Source organism: Protomyctophum bolini (genome assembly GCF_963924005.1).
Source record: "Protomyctophum bolini genome assembly, chromosome: 1".
Taxonomy (NCBI): Eukaryota; Metazoa; Chordata; class Actinopteri; order Myctophiformes; family Myctophidae; genus Protomyctophum; species Protomyctophum bolini.
In genome coordinates, this window is record NC_137862.1 from 12,367,353 (window position 1) to 12,389,661 (window position 22,309).

The 22,309-nt window shown below is 40.9% G+C and overlaps 1 protein-coding gene across 1 annotated transcript in view; it reads right to left on the bottom strand.

Moving 5' to 3' along the window:
- The window catches only part of LOC308314125 (uncharacterized protein), a 105,288-nt gene extending 83,238 nt beyond the window's left edge, over positions 1 to 22,050 (bottom strand). Inside the window, exons 1-5 of the mRNA XM_080761539.1 lie at positions 21,977 to 22,050; positions 17,910 to 18,017; positions 14,942 to 15,043; positions 13,772 to 13,872; positions 6,980 to 7,072 (exon numbers count right to left, since the gene is read on the bottom strand). Of these exons, the coding sequence (XP_080617665.1) occupies positions 6,980 to 7,072; positions 13,772 to 13,872; positions 14,942 to 15,043; positions 17,910 to 18,010 (397 nt within the window). The 5' untranslated portion in view covers positions 18,011 to 18,017; positions 21,977 to 22,050. The remainder of the gene's footprint in view (positions 1 to 6,979; positions 7,073 to 13,771; positions 13,873 to 14,941; positions 15,044 to 17,909; positions 18,018 to 21,976) is intronic.
- Between the last annotated feature and the right edge of the window lie 259 nt (positions 22,051 to 22,309).

Genomic DNA, 22,309 nt, shown 5'->3' on the forward strand with positions numbered 1-22,309 from the left:
TATAAACTATCGGTTAGTCATTTATCAAGGTGCTGCAGATGCACCGCGCTGCCAGGCAGCCTGCTGATGAAGATACTTTTGCTCATGCGAGCAGCGTGCTCTCTCTCTAATACACTGCTGAGAGAGAGAGAGAGAGAGAGAGAGATCGAGAGAGAGAGAAAGAAAGGGAAAGACACTGAACATTGTTGGCCTTTTGTACTTTGAGTTGAAAGCTCTCAAACATTGCCCCCACCCCACACCGATGGGAAATGGGGACATTTATCAGAAGAAAGCAAGCTGATGAGTTTTTACACTCATCTGCTTACAAACTCACTTTTCTTTTTGCATTCCCTCCGTATATTAACCTGTGCTCAAAAACATCTTCTCCTTCGTTGAAAGTTTTATTTAAGAGACAGCAAAGGTCTTTAACGACGCAGGGATATAGAAATGATGTAGTTGAAATGGTTCTCAACCTGTTTCATTTCAAGGACCACCAAATGTCTATACGTACAGTACAGTAAATATGTACCCCCCCCCACTTGGACAAGCACTGCTCTACAACAGTGTTCATCAAATTGTATTGCTTATTAAGCACTGGTTCCCAAACTTTTCCTTTTTTTAGACCCAAAAGAGGACCCCAAGCTAGTGAAAATAGCAGGGCTAATTTCACTGCTTCTTAAACATTTGTTTTATAATTTATGGAATTTCTTTCATATTTATTTATTCATGAAATTCTGTTGAAAAATCATTGAATGTGTTTTTAATTCATGATAGATTATTAATTTATTGGGATTGTTTTTGGAAAATGTTTTTAAATAATGAAAAAAAAAAAGAAATAATAATACTTGCGAGTTGCAACTCACACAAATGTGTCCACGACCCACTGGTTGGGAACCAATGGCTTATATGGGGTGATGATGAGATGTGAATTTCCTCCACAAAATGTTCTTTGCACATTAACAACAAAACAAAGGATTTCATTGCTTACAATGAAATAGTCCATTAATGTATGGCAGGAAAACGTCAAATGTTTTGCGTACTGTTTTGCTGTAAGTGACATTGTGTGTTTGTTTACATGGCTGCCATGTTGGATACGGCACAAGATCAAGCAGCGCAGATTAATATGAGCCATGCAGGTGCAATGAGTCTTTGATTAGACAGCCCAGATAGATAGACAATTTGGCCCAGATCTAGGCCATGGCTGTTATGGCTCTCCGAGTCTCCGCAGGCAAGTGGTATATGTGCGCCGAATGTGGGCCAGGTCTGGCAATGATGTTTATGTGACGGCTCACGGCACGCAGTCTGTTATTGATTTCAGCTCTCATTATTCAAAAATAGTGTGAAGTGAAGTGATTTTGTGTCCATTATTTTTAAAACTAGTGAAATGAATTGCTCAGATATTGGAACTGAGGTTCCATCAACACAACGCCTGTGACATTTCCTGGCTAGCACACTAGTAAACAACTATACTGCAATATTATGACACCTGAAGCAAGCAAGACAAAGTCAAATAAATGGACGATTCAAACCAAGCAATGACATTTTATCCTATTGCGTTCAAAGCTGCACTTTTTCTACCCTGGATTTGAACGCGTTTTCATGCACCATTTTTTACCATTGAGCTAATAGAATCTCTCTGCTTGCTCAGGGGATACATTTAATCTTGACTATCGGGTCAAAATTCAGATCCTATGAGACATGACCTTTGTCACAATAGAAGAGACAGAGAAAATATTTTATCCTCCAGGGTGCAACATCACTGGAGTGCCACATCTGGAGTGCCACATCATTCCAGTCCTAGCCTCTTTGCACTGGATTGAAGTGGCTCCCTGTTCATTTCAGGGTGTAATTCAAGGGCCAGGTGCTCACTTATATAACGAATTCCATACAGCAGACTGTATCTGCGGGCATACAGCAGACTGTATCTGCGGGCATACAGCAGACTGTATCCGCGGGCATACAGCAGACTGTATCTGCGGGCATACAGCAGACTGTATCTGCGGGCATACAGCAGACTGTATCCGCGGGCATACAGCAGACTGTATCCGCGGGCATACAGCAGACTGTATCCGCGGGCATACAGCAGACTGTATCCGCGGGCATACAGCAGACTGTATCTGCGGGCATACAGCAGACTGTATCCGCGGGCATACAGCAGACTGTATCTGCGGGCATACAGCAGACTGTATATGCGGGAATACAGCAGACTCAGTCAGGACTCAGTCTGCAGCTGGTCCAATCTCGCCTCCTCCTCACTGGCACAAAATAAAACGCAGGCACATTAATCCTGTCCTGGACTCACTTCACTGGCTTCCCTGTTAATTTTAGAAATTATTTTAAGGTTCTTTTATGTGTTTTTTAAATCATTAAATAAATGGGCTGGCTCCGTAGTACCTCGCTGAGCTCATGCTACATCCCAGCCAGGGCTCTGAGGTCTGTGGATAAGTTGCTGTCGTTCCTATAGAACCAGCAAGAAGAGTAGGGGTAATCTCTCAAGACAGAATCTGTCATTCACACTAGGCACTGAGCATGAGCACTGAGCACTACAACAATAACAATAAAGGTACATTTACAAAGGTGCTCTGTACAGTGCAGCACAGAGTACAGTACAGTAACTATCACAATAAAAGTACAGTTGCACCGCCCAGTTCACATGGGTGTGATGCTTTTCCTTCTTTTATTTACCGAATGGGCTCCCAGGTTGGACTGTGCCTTTTGCGGCCCCCTGCTGGCCCCAGGCTCTGGAACAGCCTGAATGTCTTTGTGTTTGGTTTGATTTGATTTAAAAATCATTTTTTGGAGTGGTAAAGTAATGAGACTCACCACACAACTCATATCAGAGCCCTGGCATGGCAATGCAGAGTGCATGCAGAGCAGCCAAAACTATCTGATGTTGCAGCCAAAATGTCATTAAAAGTTTGTTGCTATAACTTCATTTTGACCAAACACCAGGGCCATGCTGATGCTGCTGGAGCTGTTAATTAGACCTGACACTTCAGCAACACAGAGTCCATTCATCAGCTTTCTGCGTGCTGTTGCGCACGTGCATGCGTGCGTGCGTCAAGCAGGATAATCAATGATCCCTTGTGTGTGAATACTCATTTTGAGCCTAATGAAGTGCAGGGTTAAACATCCACAGCTGTAAAATGTACTTGTCCTGTTTTTTTGGGGTTTTTTTCTTCCTTTTTTTAAAGAGTAGCCACTTATTTTTTTACCCCTTTTTTTCTCCTGATTTATTATGCCAATTAATACATCCCACCGCTTTTGTGCCATAGTGGTTCATCTGCCAGTGACTGAGGAGCCTGTGAGTTCAGCCTATAGTTCAGTCCAAACATTCAAAGTTAGACTGAGACAGAACTATCTCGTATTTAACACATTCTTATCATGTGTATCGACTGTTTTATAGCTGCAAATTAATTAATTCACCTTTTGGGGATCGATAAAGTCATCTGACTTTCTTAGTTTTGCGCAGCTTTCATTCATTTTCTCCCATCAATGATTAATCATGTTTATGTGTTGTTTACTTTGAAAGCTGCAGCTGATTACCCTTTACTTTATCAGATCATCTCTGTCGGTTGGAAATCTCATGATGCCCAAAAACGTTATTGTGATTTTATCCCTGATGTTTCAGTGAGAAAATCCCTGATGTTTCACGTGTTTTTCTTTTAATCATGACGTCTGGGAAATGAATGAAATGGCAGATCTATAAGCTCAAAATACGGCGCAAATGCGGATCTGCTATACTTTTGATGCATTCGTGTGACGCTGTAGTAGGATCAAGTAGGGCGTTAATTTATGAAACACAGTTAAAATATGGAGATAAGAGGTTTCTGCCCGACAGCAGAGTAATTAAAGATGATTCCATTGCTATCCTCAGTTTAAGTGTTAAAATGAGAAGAATGACAATTGTACAGTTTGAGCACAAGGACAGGAAGAGAAAGTCCTCACACTGTTACTGTACATTCTGCTACGTTAGAAAGGTTTTTGACACATTTTGAAAACTTTTGAAAGAAACAATGTTGTGAAATGGGAGAGTCTGCATAATGAGTATACATTTATTTTTGGTACTTTACAGTAAGTGTAATTTTGACCCCAACACTTTTGTACTTGAGAGAGAGAGACTGGACTTTTTCAAAATAAAGGCGCTAGAGTGCCCAGCAGATTTTACTCAGATTTTTCGGAACTTTCCACAATCGTCCTCTGAGACACAGAGTGAGTAGACAAACATTACTATGTCATTTTGACCGTTTAAAAAAAAAGTAAATTATCTTTTCCCATGAAGCTTTCAGAAGGTTCCCCTTCCATGACCATCATCATCCATCATCATTCCAACACCTGAAACATTTTCTAAATATGAATTTAAGCACATGCTCCTTGTGTCTAATTTTACTTAGTGTTAACCCGAAAGATGTTCTACGAGGAGCACAGGTCACCGAAATCAGGATGAATATGAAAAAACTATGACAGATTAGCCGGTTATAGCACCACCATGAGGCTGATTTGCAAAATGTAGGCTAATAATCCTTCTACCCTAATGGCAAGGGGGTACACAAGCACCGTTTATCCGTTGTCCTTCTCCTACCAAACCACTCCATCAGCACACATCTCTCCATGCACAAAAAATCCTGCACGCCACCCGAATCCAGATGCAATACATCGCTTCCCCACAATTGCCATATTTACTGTACAAATATTACTTTTGTCAGACACACTGTTATTGCGCAACATTTCGCTGTGATGCAAATTACATCACAACTTCCCCACTACCTCAACTGGGTATATGAAAACATCATGGGATGTTTGCTCTTCCAAGGAAAAAAAACAATATCGCCGCCCCGCTATTGCCTTCTTCCTATTTGCGACACGTGGTGCTAGGATGAGCGGGCCAAAGGCCCTTGAAATTCTAGTAATAATATGAATTGCTCAAATTTATTTAAATGTAGGTTGGACTTCTTCCGTGGCCCAGTGGGGATGTATATGCAAAGTTGCATATATGCAAGTATGCAGAATTAGCTGTAGGCTACACAGACACACGGACGGACGGGTGCGAAATCATATTGTTGGACACGGCTTCAGCCTGGCAGCTTGGAAACATTTTGGAAATAGCCAATTTACAAGCGCAAACACGTCGCATCATACTTGACTAAATGTACTTAGTAACTTTACGCTAAAAAAGGGAAAAAGAGGGAGACTTGCTCAACTTCAGCAAAACTTCCCCAGACAGAGAGAAAAGCGGAGACGCGTTCAATTCAATCTGACCTCACTCTCTGTGTCATTTGAAAATTCAAATGAGAAAGTGATGAGCACTTAGAGGATGTGAAGAAGGTTATGTTTGGTTTTTCAGCCAATCTCTCAAAACAGATTAAAGATTTTTCTATTTAATGGAATGTTTTACCAGATGCAAATAATTAGTGCTTATTTCAGTCACTCCAAGACAGACAGAGACAGGTTTAAAGCTCCAATATGAGGAGGACACTTTTCATGGGAATAAAAGAGGAGAGTTTATTAACCAAACCAAACCATTTGCAAAAACATTGAGGGACATGGGTTATTCTACATAATTAAAAGTTGTATCAAACTTGCGTATGTCCTATTCTAGATTATGTTTCGGGGAAGTTTTGCCATTGCACATTGAAACAGAAAAACGAAAATAAAATATTAATTCATTCATTGAAAAAAATGGAGTGACAGCAGTTTCTTCCAGGGGTGAAATGGGGGTGGTGAGTTACGATTTTGTCCCTATCTGGACATAATATCGAACCGCATTGAGTCGTCTAAAGCAGTGGTTCTCAACTTGTGGGTCAGGACCCACATGATTTTGGGGGGTCTCCAGATGACAGTGAAATGATAATTGAAGGACTTTTAACTTTAATATATCAAAAAGAAACAAAAGAAAAACCATTACTGCATCAAAAGTAACCAAAAACTATACAAAGTGGTCACAAATAGGCCAAATTTAATAACTTTACCTTTTTATTTCTTGGGATTCATTCATGGAGTGGGGAACTGAGTGGGATGTCAAGATGTGACCTACATGACTCCATGGGTCACTATAGGCCATCTTGTAAGTGAAATTGTGTTGATCAGTCACTTAGTCACATTAGCTGCGTGATATGAGAGCCTTTGTCAATGCAAAAGGCTTTGACCTCATCACTAAATGAAGGGAGAAATATGCAGGATTTGGGCCGGAAGGACAAATTCATATAAAACACGAGTGAAGTGTTAGAGAAATGCACTGGAGTTCCAGCCAACTGCACTTAAAGATGCTAATCAACATTCTAATGGAGTCTGTGTTTATGTCAGCTCTCCTTTAGAACCACTTAAATAATGTATACTTTGATGAGGGGGGTCACTGCCAGTTGAAATTATTAAACCACAATGTATTTAGAATTTTACTCTTTTTATACTTGCATAATGGGAATAGCCTACAGTATGTGATCTTGTTGTCCCTTTCCCAATGCCAAGCTATTAGTGTGGGACCATACACCATTTTTGACATAAGTCCATTTAGAGTGCACAATTCAAAATGTTAGGCTCCTCTTGAAATGGTATTTGGCAAAAGGTGACATACTGTACTGTTTGCAGGCCATTCAAATTCCCTTTTAACCATGTTAGATTAATTGAAAACACCTGTCCTTGACTCTGGTGACGCATCTTCTAATGGGTGAGGGGGTGGTGTTTTATATTTTATATTTAATTAATTATTATTTATTTGTCCCAAAAAATATTGAGTCAACAGTACTCAACATAACCAACAAGGACAAGTGCTTTCAATGAATGTAAAATGGAGTTTGACGTTGCAATGCATTCGTATAGGAATCAAGCAACTTAAAAACTGACCAGGTGCACACACAAAAGCCCAAGTAGACGTTATAGGAACGTTTGTTGTGGGCGCACATTGTTACAGCATCAAAATAAGTTCTGCGAAGTTTGAGAACCACTGATCTAAACATACAGGTTTGCGTTTAATTTTGCGAGTAATCATGTTATGTTTACTCACCACTGGAGCAGTCCACTCCACCCCAGCCTGGTTCACACTGGCAGGTATCTGGAGACACACACCGTCCATGAGCACACTCCTCTGTACACAACGCTAAAGAGAAGAGAGACACACACCATGAGCACACTCCTCTGTACACAACGCTAAAGAGAAGAGATACACACCATGAGCACACTCCTCTGTACACAACGCTAAAGAGAAGAGAGACACACCATGAGCACACTCCTCTGTACACAACGCTAAAGAGAAGAGAGACACACCATGAGCACACTCCTCTGTACACAACGCTAAAGAGAAGAGATACACACCATGAGCACACTCCTCTGTACACAACGCTAAAGAGAAGAGAGACACACCATGAGCACACTCCTCTGTACACAACGCTAAAGAGAAGAGATACACACACCATGAGCACACTCCTCTGTACACAACGCTAAAGAGAAGAGACACACACACACACACACACACACACACACACACACACACACACACACTCCTCCGAAGTGTACTATAAGAAATCAACTGATGCATTGGAACTTCAAAAGAATTCCTCACTCGAAAGAAGAATGGATGGAACCGTGGAACAGTGAGTTTAGAGTGCTTGGTCTGCAATCCCAAGGTCCTGGGTTTATATATCACCACAATCTGTGGTGATATATAAGGTTGCTGGATACTGTGAGTTTAGGTTTTGGCATACAGATTTGTGAGGTTAAGGTTATCGTACAGTATACTGTAGCTCTGGAATGTAAATACATCAACATGCTTGTTTCATTCATCACCATGAATGAAACCAATTAACTTAGCTAATTTAACATTCATATAATTCAATATACATGAACTGTTAAAACAAAATACAAATCACAAAATAAAGCAGTAATTATTAAAATAATCACATTATTCAAACTTGGCTCCCACAGCGTTTCTGCAGGCTTTTCTTTTTGAGCCGAATGCGAACTAAAATAAAAACCTGGGTACCGAGGCTAGTTGCTATTAGTAAAGCTATTGTACCCAACAGTGCTGGGTCAAGGTAGTCAACAGTGCTGGACCACGGTAAAAAAAACCATTGTAAATAGCTACTCCCTGATGATACAGTGTAATATTGTTGCATATAATCTGACTGTAAACAGCAACAGAGATAAGAGAGAAGTGACAGCCTGGCTTTACACCTGATCAGCTCTAATATGACACTATGACGTGACCTGTTTAGGAGTGGCATACACTATCTGTAGGCCTAATAGAGATGGCTCTGTATCAGGGCATAATAAATGGTGTGCTGTTTATTGTGCCTCGTTGTTGTGGCATTATCTTGTGGGGATATCGAGGCACTGCTGCCTGGAAGAAGTACTCACATTGTTTACTTAATGTAACATATTTTCTGTACTTTAAACTCTCACGGGTCGAGAGAGTATATTCATTCATTTTTAAATTACATGGTACTGTATATGTTCTTTCTCTGAAACCTTGAAAAATGAGTTTTCACTGTGATATTAAAATAGGGACTTATGTGTAGTTTGATTGAGCCACAACACAATTGAATAATTAATTTAAACCCATATCTGACCACTTAACACGATAGCCAGAAGGAAAGGTGAGCCGCGAACGCCTTCAACATTTTCAAGTGGGACTACTTGATCCAGACATGGTTGAGAACCACTGTATTTTTAAACCTACACTCCACTACATCTCAGAGGCAGATATTGTGCTTTTTATTTGTTTACAGCACGGGGGTCCTAGGAGGCGAGCTGTCTAGCTGTCACTGGAAAATAAAACGCTTACCTATTCCACCCAAACAGTCGGCCCATGTGACTCTGAAAGTATTTGATGCAAGAAAAAGGCGAGACAGGCGCTGAATATTGATTCTTGTTTGATCTGTGTACTTTGGCCACCCTGGCCAAAGTACTGAGGAAGGCCGTCCGTTTCTCTAGAATAGACTGCTGCTGCTGTGCTTGTTCAATAACCCAAGTTCAGAAACTACTCAAGTTAATGCGGATATTCCTTCCTTGAGCAGATCTGAAATGATTTTAAAGGTCTCACACACTCTTTGTGCCTCTATGGTCTGTCAAACGCCTACTATACCCCTTATGGTGTCACGAAGCCACTACAGAGTGACACAGAAATAGTTTGTCCCTCAGGCTATCAGAATGCTGAACACTGACCAAAATGTCAGCTCAACTGTCTTTCATCAGCAATACTCAGTCACAACAGAGCACACGCGGATTCAACATTATTTTTCAAAAGCATAACACTCTCTGCACTCTTATTTCTAAAGGTTAGCCAGCGATAAAAGTCGCTTTGCAGGTACAAGGCTAAATGTTAATATAGGGACATTTCACTTTAAAACACTTCTGTGTTCATTTTATCGTCTACTCCAGACAGTAAATTAAATTGCTTGATTCAATATTTCGATATGGTCATTTTATCGTCTACCCCAGACAGTAAATTAATTTGCTTGATTCAATATTTAGATTTGAATTTTTTTATCAAACTCACCACCTTCATATTATTTTTAAGGAATACAACATAACAATACTACAAGTAATTGAAAAAGCACAGACCCCTGACACATTAGAAGGACAATATCAGTCACCAGAACCAAGGACATGTGTTTACAATGAATCAATCATAGTTATTTTTTATATATTATTTTTATATAGGTTGGGTCTGGTGAAATTAATATGTACATAAAGTATTGAATCAAGCAACTTCAATTGCTTTGGGTGTCCGAGTACAAGTTAGAATTACCCCAGAGGAGTTTTAATGTGAAATACACCTTCAATAGAGGAGCCAAAGACATCCTCTGCTAATCCCTGTGGATAAAAAAAAAGAGAGCATTGATTAATCATTAAACCTGTGAGTAAATCCTTTCATCCCCTGGATTGGGACACACACGGTTACAAGAGGGATTACAACAGTATCGTCTGGCACAGCACGAATAATAAATATCAAATTAAAAGTACAGCCGCTTAATTCCTGCTCATCAAGCTGAAACCAGGCTTAATACTCATGAATGTCTTGATCCTCTGTGGTGGATGCTTAGTTATAAAGCCTGTTTTATACTCTGCACCTGTATTGTGTGGCAAAAATAGCCGATCTACAAGCTCACAACGCGTCACATTGTTACCGGCAACGAACAGCTCAACTCAAACCACTGACAGTACTGATCTCTGTTTTAACCTGAAAGTCTTCATTATAAGATGGCACCATTCATGTCTACTCACTGTGTCTCAGAGGACGGCTGTGGACAGTTCAGAAACATGCCTGCCAGTGATGACATCATCGGTAGGCAGGTTTGGTCATTTCGAACAAGAAGCTTCTTATTTTTTCTTTAAGCTTCTTCTATATTTATATGTAAGGAGTGGACCATGGCTTCTATTTCAGCATGCCAACTTTCCAGGAATAGTAAGGCTGTAGTTTCTATTAGCTTGGAATAGTCATAGTCATCGATGATGTCAGTGGTACAGTAGGCAGGATTCTGAACTGTCCACAGGCCATCAATGAGACACAGAGTGAGTAGACAGAAATGGCTCCATCATATAATGAGCATGAGTGAGCAGTAATAACATTAAGCTTGAAAGTTTGAAAACATGTTTTTTCAGTCAATTGAGGAGCTTTGCTGTGTATTTTGTCATTTCAAACACAGGAAGTAAAAAGTCAGAGACGGGTGTGTAGGCACACAATTAATTGTGTGACAATCAATCGTCAATTTAAATGTGTAATGGTGACAGCCCTAGTGAAGGGGTCAAGGGTGGGGTACCAATGGTTAAAGGTCAAAGTTGTTAGTGTTCACCAACCAGGCAAATTAAATGATGTTGACAACATTCACAACCCAAAGACAAGACAGGGACTGGATAAAGAAAGAGAGACTGACAACTGAGGGAGATGAATACTTGATGAAAAGGGTTTGGGACAGAGATATTATGACAGATGATTTCTACCTGAAGACCAGAGCTTATTGCTAAGTTACAAACACGTCCATCGTAGTATGGACAAAAGAAAATGATTATCGCTGCCTCAATGACATGGTTCAAAATGTTGTGTGCAGTAGCTTATCGTGAGCTCACTAACGGGACCTGCACTGTAACAGAAAGAGGACAAACAAACAAGAAATCCTACACAGTCCAATGACCCCCCCCCCCCTCCCATCTTGTTGAAAAGAAGACTTTTCAATGACCTCCATGCTCTGAACATGGCACAAACAAAAGATCTGTCCAATGCACTTAGCGTCAAGCAGCCCAGGCAGCCATGCACCTCCTCACACAACAGAGTCAAGGGGCATTTGTCAGAAGGCCTTCAGGACTGTAGAGGCATGCATGTTTACAAGGAACTCTTTAATGTCGTTGCTGACTCGCTGTCGGGTGTCAACCTTGTATGTCACTCTTAAAAAACATTACTTTTCAGGAATAGAAGGGAAAAAATAACCTTTGTTCCAATGGATCCAATGTACTATGTAGCTATTGTTTAGTCATAAGCTCTTGTTAAATCGATATTTTACTTCATTTTATCGTCTACTCAGGCTTTTGGGAGTACCGAGGACAGTTTAAAGTTACTTCATTCAGTATTTAGATATTTGATATTCATTATATTAGACACGCCCCTTCCAATACAAACCCATTGTAACTTCAAACTCCATTATAATCATGATAGATACCGAAAACACCCGTCCTTGGTTCTGATGACTCATACTGCTCTCCTAATACATGAGGGGTCATGTTTTTTCAATGACTTTTTTCATTGATTTTTTTTTTGAAATAAATGAAAAGGACTGTTTTTATCCTAATGAATCTATCATTGTTAAAAGAGTTTGCAGTTAGAATGGGTTAATATGAACGGGGCGTGTCTGATAAAATGAATATCAAATATCTAAATTCTGAATCAAGCTATTTAAAAACTGTCTGGGGTATTCACAAAAGCCTGAGTAGACGATAAAATGACTACATTTTTTAAAAGTGAAATGTCCCTTTAATACTTTCCATTGGTTCAATATTTATAAAACCGACATACGCACTTAATAGCGAAGCTAACAACGCTCTTATGTGCAGAAAAATGGCGATAATTTAGGGGGTAAGTATAGTAAGTAAGTAGCCTTGCCGAGCCATGAGGCCCATAGGGCAGGAGCCTATCTCCTGTTTCTGTAGCGCGAGGCAGCTTGATGTACAAGTACACCCCCTGGATATGACGCTAGTATGTCGCAGGGATAATTTAGGGGGAGGGGGAACGAAACAGCTAAAATATAGAGATGCAAGGTTTCTGCCCAACACCGAGAATAAAGGAGCACAATATTCACCCTCAGGCTAAGACATTCACTTCCTCTTTGTAATAAGGAGAGTCAACAGTGTCCTATAGTGTTTACCATCTAGAGTGGATCTAATTGATTTCATTGGCTGAGCAGCTGTATCAGGCATCACACAAAGAGAGAATGCTACCACCGTTTTATTCACTATTTCCCATTTTCTTTTGGGGGTTCTCTCTCCTGATTGGATGAAATTGGTGTCCCACCAGAAAATGTATGAAAAGTGGCGTGAGGAGGTTTTTGACCAGTGAATGTGGAGATAGTTGTTACTGTATGTCCATCATTGATTAGAGAAAGGGTTGTCCTGATTGTCACCTCGGATCGGGTGATCGGAAATCGGCTCCGATCTCATGATTTTCAAAAGATCGGAATCGGGGAGAAAAGATCAGATTTTTTATTGTCTAATGTAAATCTCAAAGAAAGATGTGTAAGCAATGATATTTTGTAAATACAGTTGTGTTTATGCTAGTTGTTTTCTTTTTTTAATATATTTTTTATCCCACGATTTTGTAACCCATTTTTCACCCCTGTGTCAATCATCTAATGTGATCCTGGGCTTCCCTGAGTTTCCCTGGTTGGACGTAGCGCGTGGAAGGAACACGTTATTCCAACCAGTTCCTTTCCCCTCCATCAGGCGCCCCGGCTGGCCAGGGGGAGGCCTGCTAGTTGTTTTCCTATTGGCCCCAGTCAGAGATCATCCAACAAAGACTAGTCACACAGATGAAAATAAAGGAAATGCAACCCCCGATATGCATGATGGCAAGAGAGTTTTATCTTGACTTCAGTTCTATAACTGCATTCACTAACCAATACATCATTATGTTACTATGATTCCATGCTTTCATAGAAAGAAAAACCCCACAGTGACAGTCATTCTAAGTATAGTCACATTTTGCCTTTCAATAATTGAAAGGCAACACAACAGACTACACTAGAGTGACATACATTAGGATATTTGCTATTGTGATATGGCATAAGTGTTATATAAAAATATAAAATAAAATAAAATCATCGGAATCGGATCGGGAGCAAAAAAACACGAGTTTGAGTTAGATGTTTTGACCAAAAGTTTGAGTCACTCAGTGTGTAAATCGTCATGGAATGAAATATTCTGTGGTCTTGAAAGGTTAGTAAAAACACGCTGGCAAAGGCTGCATTAGGCTATGTTTGAACTCCTGCAGTTAACGACCTTTTATTAGTTCAATATTTGTACAACCCACACACAGACGTAAAAGGTGTTCAATAGCACTGAAAAAGATTAAAAACTGAGCACAGCATATTTGGGAGTGTCACATAGTGTACCCTTTCTGGTGTAGGGTACTTGAATAAGAATTCCTTGAGTTGGTTGGGATGCACACTGCCCCTGGATCTGCGGATGTGTGCACGAACTAAGGGTGAGGTTGCTTCTTGCCCTCAGGGCGTCTTAATGGTATAGTATGGTACACAAATGCATGGTAGATACAAGTTAATGAATAACCAACATTAAAATCACTGTTACTCACGGACACACAGATCTGCACTTTCATAGAAGCCTGGACAACACTGGGACCGTCTGCGATACATGGTCCTAACTCCCCTCCTGTATGCTGTCTTGTAGCTGATCCTACACACACACACACACACACACACACACACACACACCTTTACACTGTCACTGGACACCCATCTGATCACTTTGAGTGGGCTGTGAATGTTCAATGTTGTAAATGTATTGATTGATTTATTGATTGAATACTTTATTAACATGCTTATTAACAGTACAGCTAGTCAAAGGTTTTGCTAAAAGGATAACACAAAAATCCCCAGGGAGCATAACAGTGCGCGCAACTATTGTGGTCGGCTGGATCAGAGGTGGTATGTATGTATGGTGGTCGTGGTAGTCATTGTGGTCATATTCTATAACTTATAATTGGCTGTTGATGGTGATGGGGATGGCAAAAGGTGATGTATGTACTATGTATACATGTACGTAATCTGAGACCTATCGCAATTACGTCATCATCAACAGCCAATTCTAAGTTATAGAATATGACCACCATGACCACCACGACCACCACTTTCGGTCCAACCGACCACAGTATACTACTTTCAAATAACATACATGTACAGTATACAAGTTATGTATACAAGTATACACTTCTAATTGGCTGTTACCCAACCAATATTGAAACATATCTTAATCTTAACGTCACCATCTGAAACCCGTAATCGTCAGCAAGTTGGCACTTGACAGAGTACCGTTCTAGTTTCCATTGTGGTCCTATAGTGAATAACAATAAGCTGCCCCAGACTCACTGAGTCGCTGTGATGTTCTCATTCCAGTCCTCCCAACGTCATCAAAGTAAAGGTCCCGTCAAGGACATATGTGCTTTCTTGTAGCATTTCAGAATAAAAGCAGTGACTCTCTAAAGTGTTGAGCATAAACTTTAATGTGCTCATTAAAACCAACTACTGGCAGCTGTAGCCACCAACATTAGCATATCACTGCACACACGCAAGCACATGCGCGCGCGCACACACACACACACACACACACACACACACACACACACACACACACACACACACACACACACACACACACACACACACACACACACACACACACACACACACACACACACACACACACACACACACACACAATGTCTGTATGGTAGCACAGTACGTACCTGTGTCTGGTGCATTTGAACCAGTTGAGGATGTCCGTACATCTTGTGTAGTACACCTGGTCAAATGGATGGGAGTAGGACTCCTGCACGGTCACTGCATAGCTGCGCACACACACACACACACACACACACACACACACACACACACACACACACACACACACACACACACACACACACACACACACACACACACACACACACACACACACACACACACACACGAACAATGATGAGCATGACAACGCAACGATATAGGATTCTTCATTTAACACAAGCTTTTGTGTGTTAGCTGCATTAACAAAGCAGTGGATTTGCAACCTGGATTTCCCCTAACCTGACTCCACCAGATGGAAGGCGCTTGCTGCACATTTGTTTCACAACGTACTTCCATCTGGGATTTCTGTAGCCCAATCGCTGATGAAAGTCGTCTTTCAAGCTACTTGGCAGGTCAACGGATGTTTGTCTATCACTGTCCAACCAATCATATTGACGTGTCTACGTGCACATATAGTAGCTGCGCCAACAGGAAAATAACCTCGCAAATGATAAAAAATAATAACGAATGCCAGATAGCATTAGGTTTAACACATGACCACATGACCACACAAATCACTATTGTGCTATTGTGGTCATGTCTTTCCTTGCTTTCAAGAATAGAAGACAATTTTCTAATTTTAAATACAATTGCAACAGGCACTTCTCGTCACACCCAGTCTTGCCAAGAACACGTCCGTAGCTGCTGCTGATTTGACTGACTCTGGTTTGAAACTTTCAACACCAATCCCTTTGCATTCCCAGGCAGATGCTGTATTGTGAACTTGTGAAATCAATACCGCCCCATGTATGAGACTGGCTCGATTATGGAAGTCATATAATATTAGTAATTAGTAATTAGTAATATGAGCTGGGGGCGTGAGGTATGTCAGATTGCAATTTTAAGCATGTTAAGAAGCGCTTTCGACACCCCGTGGAGTGCGCAAAACGGCCTTGAATTAGTCATGGGAGTGTTTAAGGCGTGTTTGAGAGTTACCCAATCAACATGTCCGTACTATTTTCTTTACCAGTCAGCTGATGTCACATACGGAATGCGCACTTTGGGGATCGTTATATTACATTTCTTCAGGCTGGCACCATAGAAGACATGACATATATGACTTTGTCACATTTGGGTTAATTATTCCTATTGCACTGCATGCTGTCACCTTCATGCCTCAAAATAAGTTGTTTCTATTGAGAAACACCAGTAAAATTATATTTTAATTTAAATTATAATTATATTATATTTGAAATGAGTAATGAGTTGAATGCCTGGTGCGTATGCCCGTGATGCGGTATGGTCCCGTGATGGTATGGTCTTCGCTCGTAGCATTTTATTGAAGAAGACTTGAATCGAGTGTGATACAGCGTATGAAAGCAAACTTCCCAAGGATTATGCATATGTTTTTGTTTTTTTTAAGGTTGAGAAATGAAAGAATTATGGCCGTTTCTAATCTCAACATTCACAATAAAATGACGCAATAAAAAGACGCTGTTGCCATGTCTCAGAGAAACAAGTAAATAGGTCTATAAAAATAATCCCAAAATAAGCGCATATAACAGGGGTCTGTAACCTATTTTAAATGAAGTGCCATGTTTTTATTTTCTAGATATTGAGTCTGCCATATCCAGATTAATTTAAATGACACCACATTAAAATAAAAAACATATTTTGATTGTCCACAAATATAAAGTTCTTACATCTTTTTAAATATTTTCTTGCACATTGTTATAATGATCATTATATATCCGCCTGCAGTCAGAGTTCATAGTTTTAATGAATGAATGTGATGCATTGTGAGCTGGTAGATCTGCTATTTTCAAAATGTAATTACATTTTTGTATTAGCCGTCCTTAGTTGGGCAAATGCATTCATCTGGGGATGCCTGACATGGGAATGTGCTGTGTGAGGATCACTGGTTTAAACAACATTAGGAGAGAAACCTTTAGAAACAAGAAAAGCAACCACAACTACCAATATTTACAAGCAACTTTACAGAAAAAGAAGCCGCTTATAATAAACAGACTTGGCAACACTCCAGCAGCGTCCCAGAGCCGCTCAAGTGTAAAATCAAACAGTGCTTTTATCTGCTTTTGCGTTTATGAGGTGCCTAGACCCACGTCTAATCGTTATGCGCAGGTCAAGGGGCTTAATAGCAAATTGCGCAAAGCGAAAATAATTAACATATGGACACTCCCACAATGCTAAAATATTCAGCAACGTCGTATTCCATATGTGTGTGCGTTCAACACGGGACGATAAGGCTTTCATAATACGATTGTGCGCAGAGCGAGGCCAATTTATGTATTACCACATGGTAAAACGCACCTTCAAAATCCAGCCCATGAGTCAGGTTACATGTCCCCAACATGCAGGAGGAATCCAACCTTTATTCCGTTTTGATTATCGACGAGCCCTCAACCTTGATTTGTGGTGGGGAGTCCAGTCCATTAGTGGTGACTGTGCACACATGCTACTGAGTGCTTTGATGTCAAGGAGTGCTGCAGACCACAACTGATCTCAGCTCAGAGGTGAAGGACTAGCCCGTAAGCAGTGGTTGGAGAACCACAATGTAGACATAAAACGTATTATTGGAGTAAAACGCATACGTTATAAAAGGAAAAACGGACATACCCAGTTATTAATCACTTAAACCCTAGCATCTTCATTGTGGGGAAAGCTTTTCGTAGAACACACAGTATAGCTCTCAATGTGTCGCAACACGCTGTGCACTTGTCGATCTGCCATTTTCAGTGAAAGCTTTCCGCACAATAACAGAAAACAGAAAATACACTAGTATACCATAACTAGTATAGGGCCTCCGCTCAACCATACAGGGTTTAAGTGGATAAAGTATTGAAAAATGGACATGCTCATGTAAAGCAAATAATACTCCAGTAGAGTACTTGAGTAAATGTACTTAGTTACCTCTCCCAGTGGCTGCAGACGTTCGGGTCCTCTGGGTTGAGGGTCCATGCTGCTGCCATCAGGTAGACCACCATGACGCACAGCACCCCACCCACCCCCATTCTATACCTGCACGATGAGAGAGAGACATATAGAGACAGACAGAGAGACAGAGAGAGAGAGAGTGACAGAGAGACATCAGGTAGAGACCACCATGAACCACATAGAGACAGAGGAGACGGAGAGATCGACAGGATTTTGTTCATCAGGCAAAGAGACTCTGAGCCACTCTGCTACTGTACACATCCATCCATTTGCATGTCCACTGCTTATTCAAAGTGTGCTGGCATCAGTTACAGTTATAGCAGAGAATCCCACACATCTCTCTCCCAGTGGGAGAGAGATGTGTTTCACAAGTTTTCAAATGTATAAAATGTATTCAAATATTTTGAAAATAGCCGATGTGACACATTGTGAGCTTGTAGATGGCCGAAATGTATATAGGGCGAAAGTGGATATTTATTGCATGTTTTGTGATAATAATCATCAACATCTACAAAGTAACTCGTTTTAAAATAATTATAGTAGAGTAAAAGTACAATATTTGCCTCTGAGATGTAATGGAGTAGGAGTAATGAGAACTGGAAATAAAGTTAAAAAAAAAAAAAAACTTTTGTAAAGTACTTGAGTAAATATAATGAGTTACTTTACACCACTGTCAAAGTGTACTGGCATCAGTAACAGTTCCAGCAGAGAATCCCAGACATCTCTCTCCCTGCCTGGCCAGTGGCCACATCAGCCAGATCTAACTGGGAGATGCCGGGCATTTATAATCCTCCATCATGGTCTATGGTCTGTCCTGTGTTCTCTACCCAGCTGCACGTGCCTGGAAAACCTCACTAAGGACATTTTCTCCATGATTTAATGGTTGAGTTCTTACCATACCATGTCATGATGTAACTATATAGTTCAATTAGCGACATATATCGCTCTGTTGCACAGTTGATTATAAAGTACCAAAGTCCTGACTTCACTCACTTATCCCCTGGGTTGCGGAAGTAATTTCTCTAACATTGGGTTATCTTAGAATAACCAGTAAGACGCCTTGAGGGCGAGAAGTGACCTCGCCCTAAAGGACGAGGTCGCTGTGTCAGAAAACGCAACACATGGGTAGGATGCTTAAATTACGTCAGTCAGGTGCTCTAAACAATCCACTTAATACAGCAGCATCAGCTGCCACCCTTAAATCTCCATTTATGGAGCTGACCGGTTCTGACATTCCATTATGTTGATCTGACCTCATCAAACCCTGTACCCTCAAGACACGCTCCATATATGGCCAGACCTCATCAAACCCTGTACACTCAAGACACTGCCCCCGCTGCCATCCTTAGACTCCATATATGGAGCTGACCTGTTCTGACATTCCATACAGTATGTTGATCTGACCTCATCAAATCCTGTACTCAAGACACACTCCATTATATGGCCAGTACAGAATTAATTCCATATGTTGATCTGACCCCCCATTCCTAAGCGCCAGCGCTCGCCCAGCAGTCTGCCGTCACCCAGGCGGATGCGTGCACATGCTTCTTGCCCTCAGGGCGTCATACTGGTTTTATATTAATGTTATATTATCAATTCAATCTTGGAGTTGAATTATGAGTTTTGAATGCAGTTTGTCCATTATGCCACCGAGCTCCCTCAAATATCTTCCAAATCTTTAGACATCTGCCATCTGAGGTTGGGGTTGTGCTACTGAAGTAACTACGGTAGTCCAATTAGCTATCGCTCCGTGACAAAGTTGATTAAAAAGAATGCAAAACAAAACGTGTCTAATTGATATTCCATGTGCGATGAAAAAGCTCTCAAAGACAACTCTTTTTTTCTTCCTTTTTACAGAGAAAATGATTGGTTGAGGCACTGCACGAGGAAGACGTTAGCGAAATAATCCATTTCATGATGTCCTTGAGTAAGACTTTGAACGCAGGACAGTTACTTACTTACGTACACAGTGGTATTTCTACTTATTGTCTCCGTTGGGTCGAAATCTCATGTCCAAAACGGTTACTTTTCAGGATTCAAATTTAAAAATAGTAAAAGTTGCATATTTAAAAGCTCAAAACGTATCGTTTCACGCCGGCCCAGGTTTCGAGCTTGTGGATCTGCTTTTGTGTGACACTGTAAGTGTGATCAAGTATAGGGCATTCATTTACAAAAATATATATGGAGATAACAGGTTTCTGGAAACTTTCTGCCCGACTTTCGGCAACCGTCATACCCAAGCCACGAATCCGAGTATACTAACTTCCTCCAGGGCTGTTAAACAGTGTCTGTGCTCCATAGTGTCTTCAGTCAGTCGCACTAAAGTCGTAATGAGACGCCTTCAGCGATCATTCTCACACAGGGGAAACTCAAACTAACATCACAATGTCACTTCTTCTCAGGTACAGTGTGGGTGTTTGGGAGAGGCTTGGCACGCAGCACAGCTGCCACTCAGCGGACTATTCATCATATTCCTGATGGGGTACATGGCTGTCACCGTGCGACACAGTGTGACAGTGTGCAGGAGAAGTGCAGCACTACCACGACACCATGCAGAGCACACAGGCAGCTGTGTTTAGACAATGTGAGATAATGGAGCCTCAATGGCGATGTTGGGGCCAATTAGACCAGCGGTTCTCACACATTTCCGTGTGAAGGACACCGGAATAAACATGTATATGGTGCCAGGGACACACACCCCCCGGCAAGATTTGTATTATTACACTTTTTTCAAACATGTTCCTGTTGGCAGTGAAGTTTCCTTGGCCCTTAGGAGGAGGGGCTAAGGGGGAAAGCGATAACTACAGTTAGGTGGAGCAGGGACATGATGAATGTCCAGCCTGACAAAGGCTCAGGGGGGCAAAGAGAAAGTAATGCCTCGCCTCAAAAGCAGAGAAGGAGGGGAGAAGCTGATCTCAAGGAAGAAGATGGCAGCAGAGTCCAGGGGGCAGAGAAAGGAATCTCCTGAGGACATCCCCTGCAACACCTGGGGGGGATGCGCCAGACGAGACGAGAAGATAACACATACGTAGCAACTACGACGAGGGCATCACCAACGTCACCTATAGGATCATCTGGAAGACATCTATTCAGAGAAAGCTGGCAAAAAAAATTGACTCTGCCATGGACAAGTTTAAATCATCATACCTTTCCACGAAATGGACAGTTTGCTAAATATACCCTTTGACACCAAAGTGCATAAATTCAATCATGCCTATGTTGAATTGTTTTGAATCCCCCCTCCCTGTTCTGTTACTCATCCCCCTCAGGTGTCATTGAGTTCATGTTTCACCCCCTCTCACACTAGCAGGGGTGTTGTATTAGTTTGTTAATTTGTTAAGAAAGAATGAGAATGTGTTATTTTACCTCTATATATGCATGTGCCCTAGTTATATGTCAGTAAAAGAAAAGAAAGTAAATAGTACTATCAATGTTCTTATATGACAATATGTGGTGTAAGTCTAAACATGTTAAATGGAATACACGTTTTAATATAAAATATAGGGATGATGTTATCTTAGCCTCCCTAGATCCTTAGAAACAGTATTGAGTTTTAATTAGTTTTAATGCCAATAGGAGTTGGCATAAGAATGTGTGTTTTCCCCTCACTAAGCAGACAGTGAGTTATTTGGCGCCAGCCATCTTCAAATAAATCAAGGCATGGCAAAAAAAAGACAACAGTTACCTCACCACCAGTAACATAAAACCCCTCGGAGCAGAGTGGAGGTCCCAGTTTTTCAGACCGGAGGAGAGAGAAGAGGTACCAGACCGCGGATGATTGATGATGACGTTAAACATAGCAGATCCACAAGCTCACACAAGCTAGATCAGCCTTTTTTTGCAAAGGGACTTGGTGTAGACAGAAAAACATCGGCAACTCAACTATGTAACTCAAGTCTGTTTCACTAAGACCTAAAGGCTATAGTTGTTTAAGAACAAGTGTGTAATACAGCGGTACTGTAGGCTTCCCTTTAAATAAAATATTAATATATATTTTTAAAGACAAATCAAACTGAAATCCGTGGATGCAAAATGTTGCTTACCTGGTAGAAAGCTTGTAGTAAGTGAATGATGACTGCAGTTTAGATGAACATGGGACAGGGATTCCACCCTGAATATACCTGATGAGAGGAACACACAGAGGAATTAATTCATTATATATATATATATATATATATATATTTCTTCTTTTTTTTTTACACTAACCTGCACTTGAACCCTAGCATTACTGTTCTAAGGAGACCTTTATCTAAACATAGCCGATCTAAAAGCTCATACAACACCTCGCGCTGTGAGGGCTTACTTTGTGAGCTTGTAGATCGGCAATTTTTGGCAAAGACTTGGGTGTAGAGTAGAGTAGACTAGAGGGAAATAAG